At 41.6% G+C, this 24,702-nt stretch overlaps 1 protein-coding gene across 3 annotated transcripts in view; it reads left to right on the top strand.

The window, feature by feature from the left end:
• LOC127455868 (neuroserpin-like) overlaps positions 1 to 24,702 on the top strand; it is a 42,273-nt gene that overhangs the window by 11,435 nt on the left and 6,136 nt on the right. Inside the window, exons 1-5 of one of the 3 annotated variants that reach the window (XM_051724005.1) lie at positions 5,380 to 5,394; positions 15,370 to 15,643; positions 18,878 to 19,108; positions 22,142 to 22,336; positions 24,411 to 24,615. In XM_051724005.1, the coding sequence (XP_051579965.1) occupies positions 5,389 to 5,394; positions 15,370 to 15,643; positions 18,878 to 19,108; positions 22,142 to 22,336; positions 24,411 to 24,615 (911 nt within the window). In that variant the 5' untranslated portion in view covers positions 5,380 to 5,388. Of the gene's footprint in view, positions 1 to 5,379; positions 5,395 to 15,369; positions 15,644 to 18,877; positions 19,109 to 22,141; positions 22,337 to 24,410; positions 24,616 to 24,702 lie in introns of those variants that run through there. The other 2 variants (XM_051724006.1, XM_051724007.1) reach the window with 2 other exon arrangements.

The following is a 24,702-nucleotide window of genomic DNA, read 5'->3' as shown; positions in this document are numbered from 1 at the left end:
ATGGAGAGTTCTGGTGCCACCAGCTTTCTCGTTCAGATGATGATAGAGGCGTATGTGTGTATGAGCGATCGTCTTTGGGAAATTTTCGAGCTGTTTGATTTGGTGTGCCTCCCCTGTTAAAGATCCTCACTCCTGCTCAAAATTCTTGGGAATGTTGTGTCAAATAGATAAAAACAGTCAGAGATAAAAAAGGGCCGCCTACGCTGCCCCTGTTTTAGAAATGTCTTAACTGTGCACTTCTAGTTGAGTACAGTTTGAAGGCAGTTGGGAGGGTAGGACATATTTATAGCAGTTGCTCTGTATGTGTATGTGCGAGTTGTGTGAAATGCAGACGTTTACAACCCTCTTACTGTCTTAAGAAACAGCACCTTTAGACCTGTATTGAAAACCACGCAAAATGCAAAAATTCTTGATTAGTGTACAATGGCACTAAAGACCCCTTAACAAAAAATTGTGGTCCCAAAGTGTTAAATTATATAAATGATCTTGAATACTCATGGAGTAACATAATTTGTAAAGAATTTTTTACAAATTATTGTTATTATTTTTTATTTTTTTACTTGGAAAACATTGGCCAAGGATGTCTAAATTGACATTTATTTCAATAACTTTTGGCATTTTATAATATCTCAACTTCATTACAACAAATTGTTTTATTCTGCTTGTAGAAAATCAATAGTGTACATTTTTGAGAATTACAATTTTATTACATGCATAATTCACAAATTAAACTCTCTTTTGACTTTTCCAGCAGTCATAACAGGCCTACTTTTGCATGTCCATTGCAACAAATCCATTCCTTCCCACTAATGTCAAACAATTTGTTGCAGTGTTACAGGGGTTTAGGAAGATGCTGTAATAGTTCTTTCTGCCCATCTCATGTTTTAGGAAAAGATAACACACAATAGATCTTTTACCACTGGGGGCCTTTAGCCCCATTGCGCCCCATTTTTACTCACATATTACATGTTCAAAACTGTAAAAAATACTCTTTGTGTGTGTTTGTGTTCACAAGCCCTGTTTGGGAGGAAAGTAGGGAATTTGTGGGAAAGATGCAGTACCCAGTGGAGCAGGTGGGGGGCGCTAGAGAACAGTATGGGGTTAAGGGCTAAATTTGAGAAAATGTGAAATATTTTAAGGTCAAATTTGATTCATACATGTACAAATTATTTAAAGCTGAAAAACATCCAGAATGTCCGAAGGTGAAAGGTCACCACTGGTTCTTCCCACACGGGTCAAAATTGAGCAGTTAAGACAATGGAAGGAAAAATTTGTTTTAAGGTGTTATTTCTTTTAAACAATTACATTCAAAAATGTATTTTGTTTTTATTTATTTATTATGTTCTTTACAAAGTCACAACATTTGGTTCCAGTACCAAAAAAAGATAGGTAATTTTTTTTTACCTGTGCCAGGGTCAAAAATTTCCCTAGGACAATAGGAGGGTTAAAAGCTTGATTTCGCTTGAGGAGAAACTCACAGTTTTGTCTTGGATTTATGGTTTGCATAACAGATATCAGACATGCTTAGGAAAATCTGAACGTTTGCGTACAGCTTGACATAGGTCCGAGTTAACTTCTAGATTGTGCTTTGAGGTGATTAAAAACACTGGCAGTTTTTCAAGGTCTCATTAGTTGTGACTGCTATCGCAAGCATCATAATGACTTTTGCTCATTCTTTAGGTTTAGGGGGATTTCTATGGAGGCAGCTCTTAAATTGTATTTAATCCTCATCATATTGACATTAAAAATATAGATTAAGATGGCCTCATTTTACAACTTAATTTGAAAACAACACAAATATTTTGGGGCAAATTTAGCCTTTAAATTATACATGACTTTAGATTTAAACATGATATTGTTTTTCTTATTCAAACAATTTACACTTTTTTCTTTTTTCCAATAGGTTTACCATGGTTTTACTACAGTAACTATAGTTGAACTAGGATATTCGTAGTAAAACTAATATTATTAATACAGGAAAACCAAAACCAATGGTAGTAAAAATCCAAAAACATGGTTACTACAGTTTTACTATAGTAACACCATGGCTAATCTGTTGAACAAGTACCATGTTTAAAAAACAAACAAATAAAAAAACATGACCTTACAACAATTAACCGTGAATTTACTATAGTAAAATGCAGTAACCATGGCCTTTTTTTTTTTTTTTACCATAGTACATTTACCAAAAATTAACCATGTTGTTACTATAGAAAAACGAACCATGTTTTTGGACAGAATTATAATTTTTTTTATTATCATAGTTTTGGTTTTCCTGTGTTATTACTATGTATTTTTTTTTTTTTTACCACAAATTTATATTGGTATTACTACTCATAAATACGAGTTTCCTACTTGAAAATTTCACGTGAATGCCCGCCCAAGTTGTAATTAAGACTGGGAAACTCTTTTTGATACTTGAGTTTCCAAGTTGCCATAAACTTTTAAAATGGCGGCGGAGAGTCCAGTTTCTATAGTAAAAAGTTTTATTCATTTTTCTAAATGCAGCAACCTTGTTATCGCTTGCCGTTTTGGTCATAAACATTTATGTGTATCAGTAACTATTTGATGCATATTGAAAATTTTTACACAGAGAAAATAGCGTTTATTTGACGAAAATTATATTACCATCTGAAAGCTGACTAAATACAATGTCAAAATAAGAGTTCCCCAAGAAATATGCAAGAATGAACCTTGCGTCCTTCTTCTTTCCTATTCTCTCCAACAACAAAGCACTGAAACACAAGGTACTTGTAATTACTGTACCCAGAAGTGAGAAGTACAGTAGTATAATTTCACTAGCACATGAAGGCTGCATATACAGTATACAGCGGACATAGTAAGAGTAGTACGTTAGTATGCCATTAATTTCAAATCCAAAACTGCTGTTATTGTGGAGCTAATCAGCTAATCATGATGGAATTTACGTGAAATTACTGACCTGCAAGCCATACAAGATCTGTTCTTCTATCGATCTTGAACTTTTCTGACTTCTCATGACCTGAGCCCTTCATATCAGAGGCAACTGGTTTTGCTCAGGCTCACATGCACAGACACGCCCTGCTTGTGTAACTGGACCTGACCCTGGTGACCGAGGTGGGGACTGAAAAGCAGATGGCCGGTTGTGAGGGATAAGAGAGGGTACACCTGAAAACCACCAGACCTGCCTGACCTTTCACTCACCCGTACTGGATTCTACACAAAGGTCTGACTGCCACCTGGGGGAACGCAACAAGACCAGTCTGAAACTCCCACCACCCTATTGGCCCCAACCAGAAAGAATCTGGCAACATTAAACCCCAATTCAGCTCTGTTTTTGGATCTTGTGTCAAGTTTGCTCACTGGTGACATTTTAGAAGCTGCTAAAACAATAGAAAATGTCTTTGCCTGTGTGTAAGGAAGGACATTAGAAGATTAACTAGGACATATTTCCAATTTCCCCCCAAACATCTGTGAGTAGATCTGTGCAGAAAATAGTGTTTTTGGTACACAACAGAGTGTAACAACAGAGTAACAAAACTAGATTAAATTTTTTTTTTTTTTGAAGAAAATATTAGTGGTTCTTACCATTCAAAAGTCACCTCCAGGATGGTAGGGTTTTGTCACAAGGACGTTTCTGTGGAGTTGCTAGGGTGTTATGGGCGATTGCTAGGTGGTTACTTACTGGCCTCGTTCAACAGAGCCCACCCCCAAGTATCTATGATATTCTTGGGACCAGATTGTGGGCTGTTTTGACTTAAGGGTCAATAATGTGACACTAATCTTTTTTTGTCTGGAACTATTAAGTTATTCAAAAATACATTAAATTGCAATTCACACACACACACACACACACACACACACACACAAATACTTGAATAAACCTCTACTCTAGTTTGATGAAAATGTTTTCAATTTCTGAGTTCAAAGACATTTGTATTTTTATTTATTTTTTTCTGGGGGCTGATGTCAAAAATGTCTAATTGGTTTAACTGTCCGGAGACAGTACAATTAAATAAAATGTATCTTTATAAGGTGAAATTAAATGTAAAAAAAAAAGTCAAATGCTGACAAGTAAAAAAGCACATTTTATTCAGGTCGAAATGAGTAACTCTCAAAACGTATGTATTTGTGGCTCAAAAATGCAGGATATTTGTAAAACAAAATACCTTAAAAAAATATGTTTTGAAATTAATGATCAAATGTACACGCATGTGTATTCAAGGAAAGTATTTAAACCTTTTAATTGATGGTAACACCACTTGACATTTTTTAAAACATTAAATTAGTTTTGTTTTTGTTTTGTTTTTTGTAGAAAATGCAATAAATGTTTTTCAAAATTGTATGAAACCATAATGTGAAAAAATATGACATTTCTAAAACTTGACACATGTGTTTTGCAGTAAACTAGATTTTTAAAAGATTTCTTATTTTTATAATCTTGGACAACTTTATTTCTCAATAACCCAGTAAGCAAGCACCCAGAATACCCTAGCAACACACCAAAACCACTCAGAATATCTTAACAGTTAAGTGGTGAGTTTTAGCACTGGCAAATGTACAGTAGTTTATTATTATAACTAGAATATGAAGATGATGATGATGAAGATTATATCATATTTTAAGAGCCATCTATGTAGAAATCCAGATAATTCCACACAATTTTTTTTTCTTGTTTTGAGTTCTTTAAAGGTGCACTCAGTAATTTTTTCCTCATTAAAAATGTTTAATTCCTAAAGACATGAATTGTAATTTTGCAGTATATGTAGGAAATCATGACCACTCACATTAAAATGAAGACTCCTGTCATATCAGTAACCTTATAAAAGCTGTTTTATTCTACATGGAGAGGGTCCGCACATGGGGGCTGCCATGTTAGAATCACATGACCAGCCGAATACTACTCTCTTAATCACAGTAACCATCCTGTTATTTGACAATTTCACTAATTGATTAAAGTAATCATGGCTGGCTGTGAATATTATATTTCTACAATGGCATCTGAAACTGAAAACTATTGATTTTAAATTATGCTGCATCGAAGCCGCTAGGTGTCAGTGTAAATCCAAGATGATACAAAGACAAAAGTTACTGAGTGCACCTTTAAATCTCAGGCACAGTGTCACTGCTGTCATCTTTATCAGCCATAGTTAGCTGCTGAAAACCATTACAGAACAAATCTAGACAACAGAGCATTTAGAGGATACATCACATTCTTTAACATACTCATGCAAAACATGTTTGCTCCTCACGCAACACACACAGGCATTTCAGCCTACATCACAACCTGTGCCACCTCTCTCTTTCTCACCATCAAACAATGGCACAAGGCCACATTCTCTCTGCTTTGTTTGTAGAAAACACCATTGTCAGGCAACGGCAAACGCAGGGAGACTGTGCCATGCTTGGATGAAGGTACATTTATACAGTATGTGATGGAGAATTCGTGTGTGTGGAGTATGCGTGTGGATTTGCTATGCAATCAGAGGAAGAAAAAGAGGTATTAACCTTTTACTTACAGTTCTTGGAGAAAGAAATCTATAATTTTTTGGCCAATTGTGAATTAACCATTTTGGGACTAATAATGCTGTAAGGTAATTAAGGAAAGCCTCAGTACTGTAGTTTAAAGTGGACATTTGTACACTATCGTATTATATAATTTTTTCCCCCTGAAGTCCACTTATGATGTTAGTGAAGGATTGTTGCACCAAAAACAGCCATAATTTACCATGACCATTTCCCACCGATTCTCTGATCCTGATTAAGCTCAATCGACAGCATTTGTGGCATAATATTGATTACCAAAAAATTCGTCCCTCCTTTAAAAAAAGCAAGACTCTGGGTTACAGTGAGGCACTAACAATGGAAGTGAATGGGGCCAATCTGTATACATTAAAATACTGACTGTTTCAAAAGTATAGCCACAAGACGTGAAAAATATGTGTGTTAACATAATTTTAGAGTGATAAAATCACTTAATAACCATTTTTGTGTAAAGTTATAGCCGATTTTACAACTTCATTGCCATGACGATGTAATGTCAACAAACCCAAAAACCCTAAAATGACTGTAAAATTATGATTTAAACAACTTTACAGCAAGTTCTAACAGAATAATTCTTGTAAGTGCTTTTATAAAATTAAAAGCCTTCTGCTTTCAAACCCTCCAAAAATTGTCCACATTGACTTCCATTGTAAGTGTCTGACTATTTATTATTTTAGCTTGAAATATGCCATCATACTGTTACTTTACAGACTTGGTTTAGGGTTTTTCCAAAATCCCTACATCCACCAAAATTGGTTAGTTTTACAATGCATCTCGAGACCAGAAACAAAAACAGGCAGTTAGAATCATCTTGGTACCGCCCAGTGGTTGCTCAGGAAAACTGTGGATATAGTATGCCAAAAATTTTATGCCAATGGAGAATATGTCCAAATCATCTGTATTCATAAAACAGTAAGCGAGAAAGAGCTACAGTATTTCCAGCGAGATTCTAAAGTGTGTCCTTCATCAAAAAAAAAGTACATACTCTGACAGTATGCGATTTCGGACACAACTAATGCTTTTAAGGCCACGTAAAAGTCGCCTTCAAGGCAAGTCAGTCCACGCGGCAGCTATCTTTTGAACGCTCCCGGGCAGCAATTTTCTCTGAATAGAAGCAGCATGAAAGGATAGCTCCTATCTGCTTGAATGGGGAAAGATTGGAATATCCAAAACAGTTGGTCAAGACAACGATCAAATAATATATTTCAAATCAGCATTAAAATCTGACAACAATGATATCATAAATGGTGCTTTTTGAGCTCAGAACATGCTAAACAATGCTATTTTCAGGCTGGTCCAGCTAATGCGGATCATGCATGTTTTCGAGTGTACTCAAAGGCGATGTAAAAGATGGTGTTTGGAAACTGAAAACGAAAACGGATTAGTGTAGATGTGGCTTAAGGCCCCGATATACTTTATACGAAATCAAAGAACAAACGGGTGTGACGTCATTTAAAACAAAATAAGTGCTTTTGTTTTAAATGCTGCTTCTCTCATGTGCCTTCCCTTAAAAAAAAAAAACTGCAGTTTTTTAACTGTAGTACAAGTGTGGTAAATTGGACGCAGTATTACTGCAATGCTGGAAACTGCAGGAATACTGCGTCCAAATTACCACACTTGTACTGAAGTACTGAAAACTGCAGGAATACTGCGTCCAAATTACCACACTTGTACTGCAGTCCTGAAAACTGCAGGAATACTGCATCCAAATAACCACACTTGTACTGCAGTACTGAAAACTGCAGGAATACTGCGTCCAAATTACCACACTTGTACTGCAGTCCTGAAAACGTCATGGTTACTTGTGTAACCTCCATTCCCTGATGGAGGGAACGAGACGTTGTGTCGATGTAGTGACACTAGGGGTCACTCTTGGGAGCCCGAGACACCTCTGGTCTTTGATAAAAGGCCAATGAAAATTGGCGAGTGGTATTTGCATGCCACTCCCCCGGACATACAGGTATAAAAGGAGCTGGTATGCAACCACTCATTCAGGTTTTATGCTGAGGAGCCGATATAAGGTCCGGCCATTTCAGCGGGTAGTTCAGCGTTGTGGCAGGAGGGACACAACGTCTCGTTCCCTCCATCAGGGAACGGAGGATACACAAGTAACCATGATGTTCCCTATCTGTCACTCATTCGACGTAGTAGGGGTCCCTATACGAAATGCCACAACTGGCTGAACTGTGTTATGTGAACTGGCAGTGTGTGGTGGGCAGACTGCTGTGTGCCTCATAGCCAGCGCACCAGATCGGCACGTAACCTGCCCCAACATAGTTATGAGTGTCGACGGCCCTTTTTGGGGACAAGTCGACTACCCAAAGATAGAGACAGGCTTAACCCAGTCGTGGCCTCTTTTCCCCTTCTCTTTTTCCACTCCCTAAAAAAGAAGGGGGATTATCCGACTGGGCCGCCAGGTCTAGTCGGGGGGTGTCCCTCCCAAGGGGAAGACACCGCGGAGACCACACCTCGCCCAAAGAGAGGGGGGGATATTTAAGTGGAAGAATATGTCACATGGTCTTTCCAACCATGTGTAGAGCCTTCAAGGTAGATCCTGCCCAATGGGGGAGGAGTTACTACAAACATGGAGACTGGGGCAGAGGGGTTCTGCCCAAGGAAGACACAGTTTGCCAGCAGGGAAACAAACTAGCGGAAGATATATAATCGCATGGGGTTAGCCTTACAGGGAACCGCCACATGCAGAGCACCTACCCCAGAACAGGGCTCTTAGTTAGCGCGTGTACTGGGCCGGCAGCGAGTCTCTCTGAAAACTCGACCGCCACAGGGCTCGGAGGAAGTCAAACAGGGAACAAAGTTTGTGAACACTACTGGGAATTAATGGCGCATGTCTTCAGCTCCAAGGGAGGTGGAAGGCGCTATGTGCAAGCGATACACCCGGCCAGCTATCCCGGGCTTACCCGCTTGTGTTGCGTGCCACTACCTGGGACGAAACCGGTTCCACCCGGAGGTTGTAGAACCTTGCTCAGGTGTTGGGTGTTGCCCAGCTTGCTGCTCTGCAAATGTCTGTTAGAGAGGCACCCCTGGCCAGGGCCCAGGGAGCTGCTACACCCCTGGTAGAATGGGCTGGTAGCCCTACCGGGGGCGGCATGTCCTAGGCGACATATGACATAGTTATGGCGTCAATGAGCCAGTGGGCGATCCTCTGCTTGGAGACAGTGCTTCCTTTCCACTGTGCACCAAAGCAGACAAAGAGCTGCTCAGAGATTCTAAAGCTCTGCGTGCTATCCAAATAGATGCGTAAAGCGTGCACCGGACACAGCGATGACAGGGCTGGGTCTGCCTCCTCCTGGGGCAGCGCTGGTCCCTAAAGGTGTGGTGGGAACCTTGGGCACATAGCCCGGTCAGGGTCTCAGGATCACGTGAGAGTAACCTGGACCGAACTCCAGGCATGTTTCGCTGACAGAGAACGCTTGCAGGTCACCTACCCTCTTGATGGAAGTGAGCGCAGTCAGGAGGGCAGTCTTCAAGGAGAATGCCTTAAGCTCGGCTGACTGCAAAGGCTCAAAGGGGGCTCTCTGTAGACCCTGAAGAACTACAGAGGTCCGATGAGGGAACGAGGCGTGGTCTGGAGGGATTCAGCCTCCTGGTGCCTCTGAGGAACCTGATGATCAGGTCGTGCTTCCCTAAGGACTTACTGTCGACTGCATCATGGTGTGCTGCTATGGTGGCAACGTACACCTTCAAGGTGGAAGGGGACAGCCTCCCTTCCAACCTCTCCTGCAGGAAGGAAAGCACTGATCCAACTGCACATCTCTGGGGGTCTTCCCAACGGGAAGAACGTCACTTAACGAACAGACGCCACTTAAAGGCATACAGGCGCCTTGTAGAGGGGGCCCTAGCCTGAGTGATCGTGTCTACCACCGCGTCCCATCCAGGGGCCAGACATGGAGATTCCAGAGGTGTGGGCGCGGGTGCCAGATGGTGCCCCGTCCCTGAGAAAGAAGGTCCTTCCTCAGGGGAATTCGCCAGGGGGGAGCTGTAGCGAGGAGCATGCGGTCCGAGCACTACGTCTGGGCGGGCCAGTAGGGTGCTACCAGGATGACCTGCTCCTCGTCCTCCCTGACCTTGCACAGGGTCTGTGCAAGCAGGCTCACTGGGGGAAACGCATATTTGCACATGCCAGGGGGCCAGCTGTGTGCCAGCGCGTCTATGCCGAGGGGGGCCTCGGTCAGGGCGTACCAGAGCGGGCAGTGGGGAGGATTCTTGGGAGGCGAACAGTTGCACCTGTGCCTGTTGAATCGACTCCAAATCAGCTGGACCACCTGAGGGTGGAGTCTCCACTCTCCCCTGAGGGTAACCTGTCGTGATAATGCGTCCGCTGTAGTGTTGAGGTTGCCCGGGATGTGAGTGGCTTGCAGCGACTTGAAGTGCTGCTGACTCCAGAGGAGGAGACGGCGGGCGAGTTGTGACATACAACGAGAGCTCAAACCGCCTTGGCGGTTGACATATGCTACCGTTGTCATGTTGTCTGTCTGAACTAACACGTGCTTGCCCTGGATTAATGGCCAAAACCTCCGCAGGGCAAGCAGAATTGCCAACAACTCGAGGCAGATGATGTGCCAATGCAGTCGCGGACCCGTCCAGAGGCCGGCGGCTGCGTGCCCGTTGCAAACAGCGCCCCAGCCCATTTTGGAGGCGTCTGTCGTGTCCATGATGCGCCTGGAGACCAGTTCTAGAGGAACACCTGCCCGTAGAAATGAGAGGTCGGTCCTAGGGCTGAAAAGACGGTGAAAGACCGGCGTGATGACCACGTGACGTGTCCTGTGGCGCCATGCCCATCTCGGGACTCGAGTCTGGAGCCAGTGCTGAAGCGGCCTCATATGCATCAACCCGAGTGGGGTGGCCACCGCCGAGGATGCCATATGCCCCAGGAACCTCTGAAAAATTTTCAGTGGAACTGCTGTTTTCTGTTTGAACACCTTCAAACAGGCCAGCACTGACTGGGCGCGCTCGTTCGTAAGGCACACCGTCAGGGAGACTGAGTCCAACTGCAAACCGAGAAAAGATGCAAGGAGACAGGGACAGGCCGAAAGGGAGGATTTTGTACTGATACGCCTGACTCTCGGACGCAAACCGCAGGAAGGGTCTGTGTCGAGGAAGCATCAAGACGTGGAAGTACGCATCCTTCAGGTCTACCGCCGTGAACCAATCTTGATGCCAGACGCTCGCCAGAATGCGTTTTTGCGTCAGCATCTTGAACGGGAGTCTGTGTAAAACCTAGTTCAGAACTCACAGGTCCAAGATTGGCCGCAACCCACCGCCTTTTTTCGGTACGATGAAGTAGGGGTTGAAAAACCCCTTCATCTCGGCTGGAGGGACAGGTTCTATCGCGCCCTTCCATAGGAGGGTAGCGATCTCCGCACAAAGTAGCAGCATTTTCGTCCTTCACCAAGGTGAAGTGGACACCGCTGAACCTGGGCAGACGCCTGGCGAAGTGAATCGCGCAGCCGAGTCGGACGGTCCGGACCAGCCCTCACGACGGATTGGAAAGCACAAGGCATGCGTCCAAGTTCCGCGCAAGGGGGACCAAAGGGACAACGTCATCAGACGTACCGGCAGGTGGGGCCTCGCGGCGGGGCAGAGCTCGAGGTGCCACACCACGTCGTGGCCGTGCTGAGTCTAAGGACATCGAAGCACTTACCTGGCTCCTTGTGACCACCCCTGGAACAGCCTGGGACGGGGGAGGAAGAGGCCTGTCCACGTGACCCGTGGAGACTGTCACATCGGGGGCAGATTTGTGCCACGGCTGGGCACTCAGGGGCGGGAGACCACCGCTGGAGCACCAAACCTGCCAAATAGAGTGGTGGACGGTGGTTGTGATGACGGCCGTGCACACCGAATACATGACCCAGGGAACAAGGAAACCACTCTTGCTGAGCTCTTGAGTACTGCAGCCACTTGGGCATGCAGCACAATTAAATGCAAAAGGTAACAAAAAGAAGGAGATCTGCTTACCAGCTCAGAGCAGCGGGTTTTGTTGTTCCTGGGTTGCCCGTCTCAAGGGCACTTTGAAGCCTTTCACGGGTTCTGGGTGGCCATGAGACGGATGGCGTCTGCTTCCTGCGGTGGGCTCCATGCCGGGGCCGGGCCGAAAGGGTGGGCTGCGGCAGAGCCGGTGCAGTCACCGCAGGGGGACACCCTTGGCAATGAGTAGACGGGGTGCCGGATCTTGAGCCGCGCCGGGGCAGGATATGCCGGCTAGCATCCATCTACTGCTCTACCATCAAAAACTGCTGGGCAAAGTCCTCGACGGTGCCGCCGAATAGGCCCGCCTGGGAAATGGGGGCAGCAAGGAATTGTGTCTTGTCGGCCTCACCCATCTCGACCAGGTTGAGCCAAAGGTGGCGCTCCTGGACCACTAGTGTGGCCATCGTCCGCCCGAGAGACCGCGCTGTGACCTCCGTCGCTCGGAGAGCGAGGTCGGTCGCCGAGCGCAGTTCCTGCATCAATCCCGGGGCGGAACTACCCTCGTGCAGTTCCTTTAGCGCCTTGGCGGACTTGCAGGAGAGCCATGGCGTGCAGGGTGGAGGTGGCTTGTCCAGCGGCACCGTAGGCCTTGGCCGTCAGAGACGACGTAAACCTACAAGCCTTGGACGGGGGCTTTGGGCACCCGCGCCAGGTGGCGGCGCTCTGTGGGCATAGGTGCACCGCGAGCGCCTTTATCCACCGGGGGATTGCCGAATAGCCCTTGGCTGCCCCACCATCGAGGGTAGTGAGGGCGGGGAAGCTGAAAAGATCGGGACCGGGCAGTAAAAAGTGCCTCCCATGAAAAATGTAGGAATACTGTGTCCGAATTACCACACTTGTACTGCAGTCCTGAAAACTGCAGGAATACTGCGTCCAAATTACCACACTTGTACTGCAGTACTGAAAACTGCAGGAATACTGCGTCCAGATTACCACACTTGTACTGCAGTCCTGAAAACTGCAGGAATACTGCATCCAAATTACCACACTTGTACTGTAGTCCTGAAAACTGCAGGAATACTGCGTCCAAATTACCACACTTGTACTGCAGTCCTGAAAACTGCAGGAATACTGCGTCCAAATTACCACACTTGTACTGCAGTCCTGAAAACTGCAGGAATACTGCGTCCAAATTACCACACTTGTACTGCAGTCCTGAAAACTGTTTTGCAATGTACTGCCGCTATACCAGTGTGGAATGCAGGTATACTTCACTGAACTGACTTGCAATTGTACTGTAGTGCACTATATCAGTACTGCAGTTAAAAGGCATTGTAAGTGCAGTACAGTTTGTCATTGTGCAGTTCAACATCATTGTACTACACAAAACTGCACATTTTTGTAAGGCTTCTGCAGTGAAAGCCATTCACACATCTGCTCATAGTAAGGTATGCCCTCTTACCATTCATTTGTCTGTATTCTGAACATTAACACTCTTTTATACACCAATCTTTGCAGTTGTATCAGTGTCATCAAGTACATTAACATAGTGTAATCGGCACATACTGTATTATGCCCACAAATAGCGTGTTAGTGCATTAGCATCATAAATTCATAATGTAAACAAGACAAATTGCGCATTTTCTACTGCATATACTGTATATTATTTTAAATCATGATCGAGTGGTTAAAAAAGTATCTTTTACTCATCTAGTGTGAATTCGAAGCAGAAAGTAATTGATAACACATTTTAATGTCACATTAGTTAAGGTTTTACTGAGCATCCTCATATTTAAATGCACTTCTAAATGCCTCCCATAGCGGTGTGGCGGGTGTCTGAATGTTCACAAACAGTATATAGTTGCTCAGCAAAGAACGAATAAGAATTTTTCCGGAAGTACTGTATATAGGGCCCTTTAGGCTATCATCAAAGTTTGTCTTGACAAACTAAACTGAAATAGTTTCAATTTTGATTTCCTGTCAACTTTACATGTAAATGACCTCTGTTTTGATTGGCTAACCTTTTCACATGTGAAATACAGTTGAAGCTGGATGTTTACATACACTTAGGTCGAAGTCATTAAAACTAATTTTTTAACCACTCCACAGATTTAATATTAGCAAACTATAGTTTTGGCAAGTCATTTAGGACATCTACTTTGTTCATGACAAGCAATTTTTCCAACAATTGTTTACAGAAAGATTGTTTCACTTTTAGTTGACTATATCACAATTCCAGTGGGTCAGAAGTTTTCATACACTAAGTTAACTGTGCCTTTAAGCAGCTTGGAAAATTCCAGAAAATGATGTCAAGCCTTTAGACAATTAGCCAGTTAGCTTCTGATAGGAGGTGTACTGAATTGGAGGTGTACCTGTGGATGTATTTTAAGGCCTACCTTCAAACTCTATGTCTCTTTGCTTGACATCATGGGAAAATCAAAAGAAATCAGCCAAGATCTCATAAAAAAAATCGTGAACCTCCACAAGTCTGGTTAATCCTTGGGAGCAATTTCCAAATGCCTGAAGGTACCACATTCATCTGTACAAACAATAGTACGCGAGTATAAACACCATGGGACCACACAGCCATCATACCGCTCAGGAAGGAGATGCATTATGTCTCTTAGAGATGAACGTAGTTTGGTGCGAAAAGTGCAAATCAATCCTAGAACAACAGCAAATGACCTTGTGAAGATGCTAGAGGAAACAGGTAGACATGTATTTATATCCACAGCAAAACAAGTCCCATATCGACATAATCTGAAAGGCTGCTTAGCAAGGAAGAAGTCACTGCTCCAAAACCACCATAAAAAAGCCAGACTACAGTTTGCAAGTGCACATGGGAACAAAGATCTTACATTTTGGAGAAATTTCTTCTGGTCTGATGAAACAAAATGGAACTAAATGACCATCATTATGTTTGGAGGAAAAAGGGTGAGGCTTGCAAGCAGAAGAACACCATCCCAACCGTGAAGCACGGGGATGGCAGCATCATGTTGTGGGGGAGCTTTGCTGCAGGAAGAACTGGTGCACTTCACAAAAAATATGGCATCATGAGGAAGGAAAATTATGTGGATATATTGAAGCAACATCTCAAGACATCAGCAATGAAGTTAAAGCTCGTTGCAAATGGGTCTTCCAAATGGAGAATGACCCAAGCATACTCCCAAAGTTGTGGCAAAATGGCTTAAGGACAACAAAGTCAAGGTATTTGAGTGGCCATCACAAAGCCCTGACCTCAGTCTGATAGAAAATTTGTGGGCAGAACTGAAAAGGCGTGTGCGAGCAAGGAGGCCTGCAAACCTGACTCAGTTAAACCAGTTCTGTCTGGAGGAATGGGCCAAAATTCCAGCAACTTATTGTGAGAAGCTTGTGGAAGGCTACCCAAAACATTTGACCCAAATTAAACAATATAAAGGCAATGCTACCAAATACTAAAAAAGTGTATATAAACTTCTGACCCACTGGGGATGTGATGAAAGAAATAAAAGCTGAAATAAATAATTCTCTCTACTATTATTCTGACATTTCACATTCTTAAAATAAAGTAGTGATCCTAACTGACCTAAGACAGGGAATGTTTTCTATGATTAAATGTCAGGAATTGTGAAAAATTGAGTTTAAATGTATTTGGCTAAGGTGTATGTAAACTTCTGACTTCAACTGTATGTATACTCAGAATCACCCATTTGTACAGCTTTGTTTCCATAAATACTCTGGTGGACGGCAGAGGGAGTTTTCCATTGTGAATCAGAGTTTGTGTATACTGAACTCTTTTTTATTATTATTTCAAAAAAGCAAGGTAAATCCATGATTATGCTCTTTACTGCTCAGTAGAGTGTGATGCCTCTCTTTCGCAAAGAGTTTTATTTACTAGTGTCCTCTCACTCTGACTCTCTCCTTCTCTCCGTTCTCTAGTTAGCTTGTCCCTCATTTACCATGCTGTTCCTCGGACTCTTACCGCTGATGCTGCTAAGGGGGTATGGTTGCCAAGCGGCAGACATTCCTGAGGACGTGACAGCAGAGTTCTCGGTCAGACTGTACCACCAGCTCCAAATCACAGGAGGAGAGGAGAACATCATCTTCTCCCCACTGAGTGTGGCTCTGGCTCTGGGCATGGTGGAGCTGGGCGCCCAGGGCTCTTCTTTAGAGGAGATCAGACAGGCTGTGGGTTATAGCCATTTCAGAGAAGGTACGAGTATCTAAATTCATAAAACTGTACATGAGGGTCACCTGATATGTTTTAATCTTTTACCTTTGAGTCATACTTTTCACATTTCCGGGTTTGGAACGCGGAATTAAACTTCTATAGTGGTGAATGGGAGACCACAGCAAATATAATTTTTGCATTCCCATTTACTCCAATAGCAAAAGAAAATAATCCCAAATTAAATGTCCATGACTTTCCACAAGAGGAAAAAAGCAGAGAGGTTGATTACTGCAGTCAAAAGGAGAAGAGGCCTTAGTCACTCCCTCAGTAACTATTAGAAACCTCATTGCAGGGGTGGTAACTAGTTTTTTAAAACAAATGGCATAGTAATATACGGAAGCCTGTTTTGTCCATGGTTTATCACTTTTTTCCGTCTTGTTTTTCCGTGGTCACAACTTAATGTTCTCATGATCTCGACATAACAAAAGCTGTTTTATTGTGATTTCGACTTAAAGTTCCTGCAAGAAAACACCTTTTGCCACCTGGAGCACCTCATAACATCACAGTCACAGCATTTGCATCTTCAGTTTATCGCAACAGGAGGCTTCTCTGTAGGTCAAGCCAAGTAGTGGGAGTTTATCTCATTTTATGTTGTAAGTCTGCTGACCTGCATCTCTCAGTCATAATCCAGTATCCATCGAGTAATGATGGGAAAATTAACCTTTCTGAATCAATGGTGCTTTAATTACAAATGTATAGAATTGGGTTTGTTACTCAAAGCTTCTGTGCACGGTTCAGTTTACTGTCATCTGGTGATCAAAGACATTAACTAGCAATAAAATGTATTAGGGATGTGCAAAACTACCAATTTTCATTCGACTAGTCGGTCAGTTGTTTGAATGACTAGTCGACTAGTCGGTGATAAAAATAATAATGGATAACATAGGCTCTGTAATGATAACGTGACCCTGATCAGTTGCATTTCAGAGGGATATGTGGACGCTAAGCGCACCATTTCAACATGGTAACTAACGGTTATGCAACAAATAAATAGGCTAAATAACGATAATGTCTTATTGCACAAAACTGTCATAGTAAAAAAAGAAGAAAATAAGAAAGGCTTTAATAAAGAGCGGCACAAACCTTTGCACATCCTGAGTGTACAGTGACATGCTTCAATATAAACAGAGAGCTTGAGAGTCTCAAGGCGATCCTCGCTGTGCAGTGCGCACTCAAAGGCACAGAACTGCAAGATGATGTGGGTACACATTTAGTTCATGACATCAAGCAGTTTAAACGTATTTTACTCCAACTATTTATTTAAGTAGTTTCAGACAGAATCACCAAAAGACTTTAATACCTCCAAAGTTCTTGCAGAGAGTTTTACTGTGCGAGCTATTATTCACTTTTAAGCACAGCAAGCTATAATCATGCAAAAACTCTCACAGAGAAGTTGCGTCTCTCAATTAATATGAGAAATGCATCTCCCATTAAAACCACCACCACTAAAAATATTAATGTTATTAGTTGACCCCTCTAATCGACTAGTCAGTTGTTGGACTAGTCAATTAGTTGACGTCCGTGGCACATCCCTAAAATGTATTATCAACATTATGTCATTTTCCTCTTTTGTTAACTAAAGGAAGTGTTTATAAATAAATATGTAATAACCATTACTTCATATATGAGTTGAGAAGTTACTGTATTCTGTTAAAAAATAAAAACAATGTCTGAGAGTAAATAAATAACTGATTATTATCGTGTAGATTCGAGGAAAAAAAAATGCTTGTGGGATGGGCTGTAACATTTTATTAAAATGGGAGTGAAATGTGCTTATGTGACTGTATTGGGTTCAAACTTGTACTGGAATTTGCTTCTTTTGAACCATATACTGAAGCAGTCATGTGGTCAGGCAAATGAAGCTTCGGACTTCACAGATAACGTTTTTTTCCCCAAAATGATAGAAGCTCCGATACTGTGCTTCAATATATACAGTGCTTCAATGGCACAAAACTACTTCAGCTGCCGTCAGGCCTTGATTAATGAGATATGTGGCTCACTCCTGCTCCTCTGACATTGTCACACTGAATGATGTCTCTGGAATGATTCTGCAGTGATTTACACTTAAGTCGTGATCACGAGAAAGCAAAACAGAAAAAAAGTGATAAACCATGGACAAAACGGGCTTCCGTAGTAATATAAATCAAAGTAAAATGTTATAAATTTATGGTAAATAATAAAAGAAAATATTTTTTAATATAATATGCTAGATTTATGCTGCTAAGGCAGAAACGCGTGAAAAGTTTGTTAAAAGGCTCCATAAGATAAGTTACTTTTTCCCATAAATCCCATAAATACACACACCTCCATCAGACACATGGTGGTGCTATAATGGATACATTTACGTTTCGCTAATAACTCTTTTTTTTTTATTAATCTTTCCTCTAAATCCTTGAGGCAAGACAAAATAAATGTATTTCACAATACATTTTTTAGCATGGCCCTTCACTGACGTGCACAGAACAGCGGCTACAGGGGCAAGCCCCTGCCCCTTTCATTCACAAATCTAAAGGTGCCCTTCACAAATGTAAAGGTGCCTTTTTAAGAGGAGGTGCCTTTAAGAGCACGGAGGTGCCTTTAAGAGCACGGAGACTTGTGTCTTTACTACACAACCCCCCAACAACTATTGACGGCAGATTTCTCTTCACACTCTGTCCATGTCCTTTCAACCCTGCTAAGGTCTGTGCATGTCACTGTGGAATTTTAACTGTGTTCCAAGGACTTATTTGTTATTTTACACACCATTCAGTATTAGTGTTACTTTTATTTAACAATAGTATGCTCCAGTTTGCAGAGGCGGGAAAAATGTGTGGGTAAATATAGGCCTACCGCCATTAGAGGCACTAGACTAGTGTACGGATACTGTCTGTTAGCACTGCTTGAGTGTGATATACTCTGGCCTCCATTGTTGAGGGAGGGGAGTGGGTACTGCTCTAGAACCAAAATATTTAAGCTTTTAGACTGTTTTTGCTCTTAAACACTATTTATTTGCACATTTTGCACTTCCTGCTAATAAACATCTTTGGAACGACACTCCTGCTTCAAGTGGCGATTCTCCTTGTGACTTCCTTGATTATCACAAATACACTTTACGAAAATAAATTTCTATGTAGATTTTGAATGGTATTTTTACTGTGGAACCCTACTGTTGCAGTCTATACAAAAGCATTTTCTTACATATTTACCATTGGGATTGATTCTCTCCCCCTGTTCCAGATGAGGAGTTCTCTCTTTTGAGCAACCTGACTCAGGCCTTGTCTACAGACGAAGAGCAGTATGTGGTACGGCTGGCCAATTCTCTCTTTCTACAAACGGGGGTTCATTTCAGTGAGGACTTCCTTCATCTGATGAATAAGTACTTCAAAGCCGAAGTGGAGATGGTGGACTTCGGCGAGTCAGCAGCCGTGGCCGAACACATCAACTCTTGGGTCCAAAACAACACAGAGAGTAAGTCTGTTTACACTGCTGAATGAAGAATATATCCAGGTGGCCCTGTTGTGCTGTATTTCAAGCAGAGTTGTTGAAATGTTGTCCTTGTTACCATGACTTTTACTAACAAATATTAAAGTTGCACTACAGAACTTTGTGCTCTCTAGCGACATCTGTGGTTGAAACATAAAATTGTAAGCAATTTGCAGAAGAATACATTACGTCAGTCGTGTTCTGGCACTGCTCTTCTGGTGGATGAATCTCCCAATTTGAGCTTACCTGGACATCATTTATGTGTGATCATGACTGGAGCCGGAGTCATAACGTGCTGTTTTCATGTTGATATTGTATGATTGAACATTTGAAACGGAAATATTACATGCTTTGATGAAGATAAACAACACTGTTATTTACATATTTGAATGAATTTTACACTTAAATCGCTTTTCTGACACTACACTCAAAGCACTTTTAAAAAGAGAACAAGGGACTCTCCTCATCCACCACCAGCAGATCCTAATATAATTATTCAAGTGTTTTATCTACTATTAATGTTTGAATTGTACTACATTTTTCAATTTAAGAGGTTAAACTCGTGAAATGGCTGATAAGAGTTCAATAGAAGACTTCAATCAAATCAAACCACTTTATTGTCACTCAACCATATACACAAGTGCAATAGTCTTGGGTGCAGTCCCGAGCAACATAGCAGTCATGACAGTGATGAGACATATACCAATCTACAATAAACATCAGATTTACACAACACAATTTACAAAAGTAATATACACATAATTACACACAACACAATATACAAATAATAATATACAATGTACAGTATACAATACACACAATATAGAATACACAGTGTACAATAAAAAATATTATACATACAATATACAGTAGGTTGTATTGTGCTGTATTGACGTTCAGGCTGTCGGTTGATAGTCAGTTGCCAGTGTGTTGTTAAGAGAAAATATAATTTATGACAATCCAGTGTGAGATTAATAAACTGCAGTGCTGATGTATATTGATCGGGAGAGATGAAGAGTTCAAAAATCTGATCGCTTGGGGGAAGAAGCTGTCATGAAGTCGGCTGGTGCAGGTCCTGATGCTGCGATACCGCCTACCTGATGGTAGCAGTGAGAGCAGCCCATGGCTCGGGTGGCTGGAGTCTCTGATGATCCTCCGAGCTTTTTTCACTCACCGCCTGGTATATATGTCCTGAAGGGAGGGAAGCTTACCTCCGATGATGTGACTTTATTGTTTTCATACTATATTGTCCAGCCTCAGTTACTACAATAGTATGTCTATGCAATGCACACAATAACACCGTAAACCTAAACCATAAAACGAGGATTCAGTAATGATGGGGATAAAATATACTTTATTAAACGTAAAAATAATATGCTTAAATATGCAATATAACAAATACAAGAAGTCAATTTCAGAAGTCATACATCTACATGTCACAGTAACTTCACCGGACAACATAGATACATCGCGATCGTTTATCACATGAGTAATGTTCGATTCATAAAAGCATGACAAGCAATATAAGCTTCAACAACCCTACCAGAAAACATATCCAAGCCTTATAGCAGGTAAACAACTTCACCAAATGGATAACAGATAAACATCCATCCAAACTGCTGCGATGCTGTCCTGAACTGTGTGAGTGTTATTGAACTGAGCTGAACAGCGTATTTAGTTTCTCCAGCCGGAACATGAGACAGCCGGCACTTTTTCCTGTATGTGCAGACATGACGTGATGACACAGGATGAACGTCACAAGCCAAATCAAACCAGACAGCTCAAAATAACAATCATTTTTATAGGCTTACCGTATTGAATCGGGGTAAGGTAAAATTGTTTTGAATACTGATTGTATATGTACTCAATCAATAATGGCAATTTGTTAATTTTGTTAAATCTTACATAGTGCAGCTTTAAGATCACTGAATGACCCCATGAACTGACTTAACGAGTGCTGTTTTTTTTTCCTCTATTGACATGTTTTCATACTGAAAGTTGGGTCAGGACATATAGAAAGGCTCCTCCCTTTCTTTTCTTGTTTTTTTAATAGCCAATAAACTGATGTGCAAATTGCTTTTGCTAGTCAGAGGCAGGTGGAATTAGTGGGAGGGACATTTTATTGGATAACAAATTGTATGCGCCCCTGAGTGCAAGTTGACTCATTAATACTTTTGGTCTGTTTCCACGGAAGAGAGGGACTGTACATTTGAAATGCTTATATCACCTACATATTTGGCTACTAAAATTAGCATATAGAATGCCTCAAAGATAATAGACATAGACTAAAAGCCACAAAAGTCACATTTTTCATGGGGTCTGTGATTAAAAGTATAATCCACTTTGGTACATTTGTTGTGTTGCATTTGTGTTACATTTGCATTTAGTTTTGGTTAGATATTCCCATTAATCCTACACTTTTACTTAAATTAGTTATTAAATGATCAAATAACCTCAAAATCAACCTTTAGAATTGCACGTGATAACCTCGTGGATCAGGAAAATATTGCAGTCTATAGTGAAAAACAGGTGTTTAGGAAAGTGCTGTGGTAGTTTTTGTTGCTATTTAGTGTTTTGGGAGAAAATAAAATCAAAAGTGCCTTTTACGCCGCAGCGCCTTTAGCGTCGTTGTACCCTATAATCACTGTTGAATATAGGCACTGTTCATAATCCAATTAGGAGTGAGTATTTTTGTGGGAAAGTCTTTTCAAAATGGGTATATAATTTTAGGAAGAATTACTACGACTTAAGTAAAATAGGACCCTAAAATAGATAACAGCAAATCAGTCATATTCTGCATCATAATGACTCCATTTCCAAGAAAATATTTTTTTCTCACAGTCAGATTTAGCCTTTTCAGAGGGACTGTCAGATACTAGCACAAATCCAAGAGTTTTGGATATGGGATAATTTTATGCCATTAAAGAGATCTTACTATCTTTCCTTTTCTGAGATGAAACAGAGGATGGGAATCATGCAACGTTTATTTCAGTCTCTGGGTTTGGTTTTGGTTTTTAGGCAAGATCCACAACCTGGTATCGACAGAAGACTTCAGCAGCGTTACAACGATCATGCTAGTGAATGCTGTGTACTTCAGAGGCAGCTGGAAGAATCCGTTCAGACCAGAAAACACCAGAACTTTCTCCTTCACCAAGGATGATGGCAGTGAAGTTCAGACCCTGATGATGTACCAGCAGGGAGACTTTAACTATGGTAAGAGCATGTGTGAACGCACGTCAGATTTAAAAAACAATACTGAACAAGCACGTAGATTCAGACAGACAGAAAGAATGACAGATAGATAGACACACAGACAGAAAGGTAGAGAAACAGACAGATAGAAAGAATGACAGACAGACAGATCGACCGAACGACCGACATAAAGAAAGACAGACAGACAGATAGATTGATGGAAAGACAGACAGATAGAGAAACAGACATATAGAAAGAATGACAGACAGATAGATAGACAGACAGACAGACTGACAGACAGATAGATCGACAGATCAACCGAATGACTGACAGAAAGAAAGACAAACAGACAGAAAGAACGACAGATAGATAGATAGATAGATAGATAGATAGATAGATAGATAGATAGATAGATAGATAGAAAAAGAAAGACAGACAGAAAGACAGATCGACAGAATGACTGACCGACAGACAGAAAGAAAGAAAGAAATACAGAAACACAGACAGACAGACAGATAAGAAAGACAGACAGACAGATAGATCAGACTGACTGACTGACTGACTGATTGATCAGACCGGGGTGTCCAAACTTTTTCATTCGGGGGCCAAATGCAGAAAATAATACGGTGCCACGGGCCGTATCGCTGTAATGATTAAAAATGTCTAGAAGCTACTAGATTGCCACTATGCATAATCTTTATACGCTTAATATTATGCAAGTTTAATCATAATTATATGATTTGTGCTCAATGATATGCTTGTTGGCCCTACATGTAAATAAAGGATAGGGTATTTCACTCACAAATAACTCTTATAATGGAACAGTGATGCGTCTTATAAAAAATATTATACTAATTTTATTAACATTTTTATCTTTTTGACGTCCATTCAGTGGCACTGCAAAGAACAAATAGATGTGCTACTGAGTGTTGGGTGTGACCCATCATAATAATCAGAATCAGATTACATTTTATCACTTTATGAAGTGATGCAAGGGATTACTCTTTATTTTTCAAGGAATTACTCTTTATAGCTATACAATTATAACTTCTGTTGTTACTTGCGTTACAAATACGATTTTTATTTGATCATTTTATTTTGCAGATGTGCATGTGCAAGCTGAGCGCGCGCATCAGGCACAGATGTGCAAGTGTTTTAAGCAGTCTCTTCCACAGTGTGTCCTCACTCTGCTGGTGACGACACTGAACGCAGAGGAGACGATGCGCTATGAATAGCGGCTGCACGTGATAGCGACATCCAGTGCCCAGAATATGAATTTCATACAATTTCTCCATAGTGGGCTTAATTCTGTTCTATTTCGAAAGTCTCTCGTGGACCGCATCAGAGGGCCGCAGATGGCCCGCGGGCTGGACTTTGTACACCCCTGGATCAGACTGACTGACTTACTGACTGATTGATTGATTGATTGATAAGACAGACAGACAGACAGACAGATAGACAGACAGATAGATAGATGTTGTTGTGTATTTGATTAAATAATTTAGTTTCTTCATGGCTCACTGCTGATTGGTCAGGTAGAGTCTTTAAGGTCCCGCAGAATCACTGCAGTGCTCCTGCCCTCCAACAAAACAAAAGAGAGATGAAGATAAATGTGGAGGCAGGAAAGGGTTGGAGGAATTTGGCAGAAGCAGAGAAACAGAACAAGCTGAGTGGAAGAAATAAAAAATGTTCAGTAGAAGAACTGAAGGTGAAAAGTGAGAGAAAAATAGTAAGAGATACAGTGCCAGTGAGACTGGAACGAAAATGATCTGAGATGTTTCTCTGAGAGACGCAGAGCTGTTTTTAGAGTCTGCATTTTCAGGTTGTTGTACATTTGAAAAGCAGCGTTGCATAAAAGAAGGACGTGCTTTGAAACTGGCTGGAGGACAAGTCCAAACTGACATTATGAATGATAAAATTTCAAATGAGTAGAGCTGAACTCACAAACACTTCACATAGCCACATGCACAATGTGAATTATCCAAGCATTCAGTATTCAGTTCTACATCATACTGAAGTCCTCTTCATTACCTCAGATATACAGTAGATTTCCTTATCACTTAATGCAACTTAACGTCACATTCTTCATCTTCAGGAGAGTTCAGTGATGGCACCACAGAGGCAGGTGGAGTGTATCAGGTTCTGGAGATGCTCTATGAAGGTGAAGATATGAGCATGATGATTGTGTTGCCCCGTCAAGAGGTTCCTCTGGCCTCTCTGGAGCCCATCATCAAAGCTCAGTTGCTGGAGGAGTGGGCCAACAATGTCAAGAGACAGAAGGTGGAGGTCTACCTGCCCAGGTGAGATTTAAAAGGTGTCATTTAAAACCAAACCTGAAGTATTCCTTTTAAGTGTTCAAATACTTATTGGGGCCACTGAACTGATTG

This window comes from Myxocyprinus asiaticus, chromosome 18 (assembly GCF_019703515.2).
Source record: "Myxocyprinus asiaticus isolate MX2 ecotype Aquarium Trade chromosome 18, UBuf_Myxa_2, whole genome shotgun sequence".
Lineage (NCBI taxonomy): Eukaryota > Metazoa > Chordata > Actinopteri > Cypriniformes > Catostomidae > Myxocyprinus > Myxocyprinus asiaticus.
The sequence above is the reverse complement of the archived record's forward strand: the minus strand, read 5'-3'. Positions and strand labels throughout refer to the sequence as shown.